The 7,519-nt window shown below is 37.7% G+C and overlaps 1 protein-coding gene and 1 pseudogene across 1 annotated transcript; both read left to right on the top strand.

Annotated features, from left to right (window-relative positions):
- Positions 1 to 1,433: 1,433 nt before the first annotated feature.
- LOC115305300 (taste receptor type 2 member 10-like) lies at positions 1,434 to 2,384 on the top strand. The gene has a single exon (XM_029955542.1). It carries the CDS (start codon positions 1,434 to 1,436, stop codon positions 2,382 to 2,384), a length of 951 nt encoding a protein of 316 aa, XP_029811402.1.
- Positions 2,385 to 6,351: 3,967 nt separating this feature from the next.
- Positions 6,352 to 7,071, top strand: LOC115305301 (annotated as a pseudogene).
- Positions 7,072 to 7,519: the final 448 nt, after the last annotated feature.

A 7,519-nucleotide genomic window follows, 5' to 3' on the forward strand; every position in this document is an offset into this window, starting at 1 on the left:
TTATATCTGCAGATACTGTTTTCTGTCAATTCTGATATTTGCAATCCATACAGAGCCTAGGTTTGCTGATTATTTGTTTTGCTTTCCTGACTCACGCATAGTCTGTTCCTATGCCTGATACTATTTTACTGTAAGCTCATTGTGAGATTTTTCTGCATAGACTCTGTGCCAAGAGGAGTGGGAGTTCTTATCTCTAAAGCTTATTCGTTTTAAAAATGAAGAAGATAATTGGGCCTATTTTAAAGGCCTGTTTGTGAAATTGAAACAAGAAAATGACCATAACGTGATTCTCACAGTGTTGGGAACACATTAACATCATAAAAAAGGTCAAGTTTTACTTTTAAAAGCAGAAGTGTAGATCAATATATTGACTTAAGTAATTGTTTCCTGTTTCCTCCATTAGAATATAAACTCCATGAATCACACAGGCTTTGAGGTCCTGTGTATCATTTTTATTTCTTCCATGTTCAGGAGACAGCATGATATATTAGACACTCAGTAAAATGCTCATTGACTAAATGAATGAATGCATATGCCATCAAAGTGGAAAAGGCTCAATGAAAAGATTATTTATAAAAACTTTTGAAATCAAAAGCACTCAACATAATCTTCATTCACAGATGGAATAACTTATGAGACTAAAAACATTGTTTTGTAAGACAATATTTGTGAAATCTAGCATACCCAGAGTTGAGCTTAAGTTTTAATGGAATAGCACAATTATTAAATTATTACTAAAAATTATTATTAAATTAATATGTTTTCATACCTACTTGAACACCAAGTAACAATTATTCAGTGTTTCTATATAATTGAACCATAATCTATTGTCCTCTTTTTATTGAAACTTGAGATATACGTTGCCTAAATTACCAGGAAAATGATGAAAATATGTTTCTGTATGCCTTTAATTATTCAGACTCAGTGTCTGCAACGGCTGTATTCATCTGTCACCTCTATAAACTATTTTTTCCTTCATATACATCTAAACTGTCATAAGCACAACACAAATGATGTTATAGTTGATATTTAAAAGGATGAAGTCCACATTTGGTTCGGTTCTGTTTTGTTTCCTGTGGGTATACGTTCGGCACTGCTACCCCGTGAGTCAGGCTAACAAATGCAAAATAGTCTCAGGACTAGTGAAGTGAAATCCACAACACAGAAACTTTCATTTGCATTTTAACAAATCGTAGGTAGGCATTCTGTTTGGACACGCATTCTCCAGGCTAGCTAAGTTTTATAGATGTCACTGAGGGGTCTCCATGAAGACATTTCAGATTTTATCACAAGGCATTATTGGGGTACTTTTAAGCCTTTATGTAATGAAAGAGAAGAAAATAATTCTTCCATCAAGCAGTCAATATTTGTCACATTCTGCAGCAGGTAATCTAAAATAGATGTAACAGAAGCAATATTGGGAATTGACAGATATGCTAAGCATAGTGGAAGGACTCCTCATTTTTATCGCAGTTAGTGAATCAATACTGGGGGTTTTAGGGAATGGATTTATTGGACTTGTAAACTGTACTGACTGTGTGAAGAACAAAAAGTTTTCCATGATTGACTTCATTCTCACTGGCTTAGCTACTTCCAGAATTTGTCTGATATTGATAATAATTGTAGACGGATTTATAAAGATATTCTCTCCAGATATGTATTCTTCTGGTAACCTAATTGATTATATTAGTTACTTGTGGGTAATTATCAATCAATCAAATATCTGGTTTGCCACCAGCCTCAGCGTCTTCTATTTCCTGAAGATAGCAAATTTTTCCCACCACATTTTTCTCTGGTTGAAGGGTAGAATCAATAGGGTTCTTCACCTTCTGATGGGATCCTTGTTTATTTCATGGTTATTTACTTTCCCACAAATTGTGAAGATTCTTAAAGACGATAAACCGAGAAATGGAAACGCAGCCTGGCTGTTCAAGGAACCGAAGAGTGAGTTCTTTACGAAGCAGATTTTGATCAACCTAGGAGTCATTCTCCTCTTCACGCTCTTCCTGATTACATGCTTCCTGTTACTCATTTCCCTTTGGAGACACAGCAGGCGGATGCAACTGAATGTCACCGGATTCCAAGACCCCAGAACAGAAGCGCATATGAAAGCCATGAAAGTTTTGATATCCTTTATCATCCTCTTTATCTTGTATTTTATAGGCATCGCCATAGAAATAGCTCATTTCACCGCGCCAGAAAACAAGTTGCTGTTTATTTTTGGTATGACGACCACAGTCGTGTATCCCTGGGGTCACTCATTCATCCTAATTCTCGGAAACAGCAAGCTCAAGCAAGCCTCTCTGAGAGCCTTGCGGCGGTTCCAGTGCTGCTCCCTGCGGCACAGACTCGCGCAGGTAGAAATGGATGTTCTGGGAGAATAATCTAGAAGAAGCAGCCCCTAAAGTTCTGATCCACTTGCACGACACACTTGCCTCGGTTGCACCTGTGTTACTGAACATCACCAAACTCTTCCGTGATTATTTTGACTACATTGTAGGCAATTTCACCTTCCACATGAAAATTTAGCGGCTCAGTCCGTTTCCGTGCAATCACATCTTCGCACGCACGTCTCAGAGGAGAAGCAGCTTGGAGACTCTTCATTGTAAGATTTTGCTGGTGAGAATAAGCACCTAAAACCAGAGTTTTCCCTGTGCTTGACTTGATTTCTGTGAATCACTAACAATCTTTCACCAGTAAGACCCATGGAAAAAAGAAGGCAAGACGAAGGAAATTGCAATCAATCTTGATATTTAGAACGTGGATGTGAGAGACAGAGACCGAGGTGCATCTTTTGAGTGTCCCGTTTTAATTTTTTAAAAGATCAATTTTATTTTCGCTGTTTAAATCTTAATGTTCCTTTTTTATTTTCTTTTTTCTTTCTTTCTTTCTTTTTTTTTTTTTTTTTACTGGCATGTGTTTGATGGAGCAGCAGTAGTGATAGTAGTAGATGTTCTGTAGGAAACAGTTCAGGACGCAAGTCTACTGGGGGACAGGGGATCGGAGAACTGATAAAATGAGTCTTTATATTCTTCAAACCCACTGATTGGAGATGAAGCAAAATCATGAACCAATAAGAGTTGAGCGAAGATTCTGCTAGAAGTACAGATCCAAAGGACTCAACAGGGTCACTGAGTTGTGCTAAGGGACACAAGACTAAAGCCAGCATAGAATCAGTGTGAAATAGGAGGTGTCTGCTCTAGGGTGTTACACATATTTATATTCATACACACAAATTCCCACTCATAGACATATTTACAATGCTGGTTTTTAATTTTGCTTTTAGTGTTTTATTAATTTTTGAGAGAGAGAGAGACAGACGGAGTGCAAGCAGGGGAGGGGAGAGACAGAAGGAGACACAGAATCCAAAGCAGGCTCCAGGCTCTTAGCTGCCAACACAGAGCCATGGGTCTTGAACTCATGAATCACGAGATCATGACCTGAGCCAAAGTCAGACACTCAACTGACTGAGCCAGCTAGGTGCCCCTAAAACAAATAAACAGCAAATGATAATTTAAACGATTGTATATATGGTGTTGGGAGAGAAAAAACTGAAGGTTGCTAAGCAAATGACCTGATTTGGTCTGCAAGTAGAGAAGGTGCCACTGAGGTTGAAATGTTTTTTGTTTTGTTTTCTTTTGTTTTGTTTTAGATCTGAATAATGCCTAAGAGTGAGGTGGGCAAAACAGGAGAGATTTGGGGTGGGGAATGAGCATGTGCCTTTGTGCTGATTCAAGAAGCAGAGGGCATCACAGGAAATGAAAGTCCAGCATAACTAGTATATAGAAAGTGCAGGATTTGAAATTATTTTTTAAAGAAAAATTCCAATGTCAGGGTGCCTGGGTGGCTGAGCCAGTTAAGTGTCCAACTCCCTGATTTCAGCTCAGGTCATGATCTCATGGGTCATGCGTTTGAGCTCCATGTCAGCCCTGTGCTGATAGGTAGGAGCCTGCTTGGGACTCTCTCTCTCTGTCTGAACTTCCCTGCTGGCTTCTCTCTCTCTCAAAATAAATAAATAAAACATTTTTAAAAATGTCCAATTTGGAAGAACTTGAAAAATTCCTTGCAAATGGTAAGTTGCTTTACAGAAATAGTAAATTAATATTTTGATAGTGAAAAACATAACCCACACTACATTAATCTCAAAATCATTCAAGATTATTATTATTAAAGTTGTTTCTTTGATCACAAAATATCTTTTAATTTGCATATATTTGATCACTAATGAAGTTAAGAACTTGGACAAAATTATTAACCAAAGGGATATAATTTGGGGGAATTGTTCATTTGTTTTCCTTCTATTTTTTTTTCATGTCTTATGTTTCTTACCAATTTGACACTTTATATATTGACATTATGCCATATATGTTATGATCTTTTTTCTTAATTTGTTGTTCAGTAAATAACTTAGTTTGTGGTGTTTGTGGAAGTAAGTTTATAATGTATATGAACTCAAATCCATTTTTTCCCTTTATGATTTCTTCTGCTATTTTGCAAAAATTTGATTTGGTTTTATTGATACATGTTCCTTTTATCAATAACCCCATTTTTTGTCTGGTTATAAAATAAAACCTTTCCCTGCACCTAAAATTCAAAAACACAGAAAAGGGCGAAGGAGAAATTAAGATTGTGTGTATTTGTGATACTCAACTAACTACTTACTGTTAACATGTTTCTACATAGATATCAAGATTAATTTCAAAATAGACAAGTATAGATACATAGGTATGTTGCTTAAAAATTTATTTTGATTATATTTATATATAAACTAGATGGATATGTCCTTTATCCATAAACAGCAGGATTATAAATGACTTTTGTTTTCTTCCTTGACTGTACCATAAATTTCTAAATTTTCTGTAATTTATGCAGTAAATGTATGTATTTAAGCATAAATAAATTTATGCAATAAATTCTGTAATCTATTCAATAAATTTATGCAATGATTGATGTGATCAGGGAAACTATAAATAAAAAATAAGATCCATGAATAAAATCTGTTTGTCTACCTTTCCTTAAGAAATGATGAAAAGAGGGGCGCCTGGGTGGCTCAGTCGGTTAAGTGACCTACTGTTGGTTTTGGCTCAGCTCATTATTTCATGGGTTGTAGGATCAAGCCCTGCACTGGGCTCAGTGCTGACAGTGTGGAGACTGGTTGGGATTATCTCCCTGTCTCTACTCCTCCTCTGTTCATCTCTCTCTCGCTCGCTTTCTCTCTCTCTTTCAAAATAAATAAGTAAAAACTTTCTTAAAAGTTAAAAAATTTTTAATTGAGGTATCATTGACCATTAGTTTGCATTGTACAAAATAGTGATTCAACACTTGTACACAATATAAAATACTCACACCAAAAGTGTAATACAACATTATGGACTATAATCCATATGCTCTACTTTACCTCCCAGTGACTTACTTATTTTATAATTGGGAGTTTATGCCTCCATATGCCCTTTACCCATGTTGCCCTCCCCATAGCAACCATGAGTTTGTCCTCTATGTTAATGTATCTGTTTCTCTCTGTTGTGTACTGACTTGATTATGACCCTCTTCATCATATATTTTGTGATTCTATTTTGAACTTAGTTTTATTAGAACATTATCTGCAGGAATTCTTTAAAGAACTCTTAGAGGTCAAGTGTCTTTATTGTGTACTCTGCCAGAGTACCACCTGTCTCGTACTTCTTTGACATGTTCAGTAGGTGCCTGGGAGGCTCAGTTGGTGAAACGCCCTACTTCGGCTCAAGTCACGATCTCACGGTTCGTGGGTTCGAGCCCTGTGGCAAAATCTGTGCTGACAGTTAGCTCAGAGCCTGGAGCCTGCTTCGGATTCTGTGTCTCCCTCTCTCTGACCCTTCTCCCTCGAACACACACACACCTCTCTCTCTCTTTCTCTTTCTCTCTCTAAAATAAATAAAACATTTAAAACTTTGAAAAAATAAATAAACAAATAAATTACATTTTCAGTTCATAATTTTCTATGCTGCACAGGCAGTACAAATTCTGGTCATGAATATACGTGTGTGTAAGTCTATTTCTGGAAATTCTCAGAATAACAGATCTGTGATATGCTTCCTTCAATTCAGCTTGATTGAGAGGTAAATACCCCTAATTTTAACCTTTTGTTGGGCATATTGTATTTTTTTCATTTGCTTTTAAGGAATTGCCTTTCAGGGGTCTTGATTTACTGATAGCACTCAATCTCACTTCCAACGCTCAAGAGAGGGAGGAACTTATCCTACATGCACATGGTTCTTTAAAATGTATGCTCTCTTGGGCACCAGTGCCTGGCCGGCAGGGCGGGGGTTCAAGCCTTCCACTGCTGCTGGCGCCTGAGGGTCCCGCAAGGGCCAGGTCCGAGGGACCGCCACCATGCCCGAGGTAGACACTGGCGACCTGGATGAGCAGCAGGTGCAGCTGCTGGCTGAGATGTGCATTCTCATCAATGAGAATGACAATAAGATCAGGGCTGACACCAAGAAGAACTGTCATCTGAACGAGAACATAGAGAAAGGATTATTGCATCGAGCTTTTAGTGTCTTCTTATTCAACACTGAAAATAGGCTTCTGCTACAACAAAGATCAGATGCTAAAATCACCTTTCCAGGTTGTTTCACCAATACTTGTTGTAGTCATCCATTAAGTAATCCAGAGAGCTCGAAGAAAAGGATGCAATTGGAGTGAAGTGAGCAGCCTGGAGGCGTTTAAAGGCTGAATTAGGGATCCCCATGGAAGAGGTTCCTCCAGAAGAAATTAATTATCTAACACGAATTCATTACAAGGCTCAATCAGATGGTATCTGGGGGGGGGGGGGGAACATGAAATTGATTACATTTTGTTTGTGAGGAAGAATGTACTTTGGATCGAGATCCCAATGAGATTAAGAGCTATTGTTATGTGACAAAGGAAGAGCTAGAAGAACTTCTGAGATAAGCAGCCAGTGGTGAAATTAAGATAACTCCATGGTTTCAAATTATTGCAGAGGCTTTTCTTTTTAAGTGTTGGGAAAACTTACATCACTTGAATCAGTTTGTTGACCATGAGAAAATATACAGAATGTTAAAGTGGAGATGAAGGGTTAGTAAAATCCTGAAAACTTTCTCTACTTTGAAACTTAACGTGATTTTTTAAAAATTTGTTTCCCCATAAGAACTCTCACTTGAATCATTGATACTATACAATCAGTATTTGTGTGGAAAACACAACCAATTTTTTAATTTTGTATCACACACCCCTTATGTGCACGTTGCTATTTTTAAAAGACAAAACCAACGTGAAGCCACCTGGAAAGAACGAGGAGCACCAGCAGTGTAAGGCGAGATGGTCCCGGGAGCTTCCAGTGGGTCGTCTCAGGCATGAAGGAGTGAAAGTTCCACGTGGTGAATCTCTGATGGAGTGGGCTGAGAATGTCATGCAAATACATGCAGATCAGAAATCAGTTCTCCAGGTTGAATTTTTAGGAGAAGAAGGAACTGGCTTGGGTCCTACGTTAGAGTTTTATGCTCTGGTGGCAGCAGAATTC

The sequence above is a fragment of the Suricata suricatta genome, chromosome 10 (genome assembly GCF_006229205.1).
Source record: "Suricata suricatta isolate VVHF042 chromosome 10, meerkat_22Aug2017_6uvM2_HiC, whole genome shotgun sequence".
In the NCBI taxonomy this organism is placed as follows: Eukaryota; Metazoa; Chordata; class Mammalia; order Carnivora; family Herpestidae; genus Suricata; species Suricata suricatta.

What these genes read in the sequence shown, in the direction of transcription:
- LOC115305300 (XM_029955542.1), top strand. Translation starts at nt 1,434, where the DNA reads ATGCTAAGCATAGTGGAAGGACTCCTCATTTTTATCGCAGTTAGTGAA.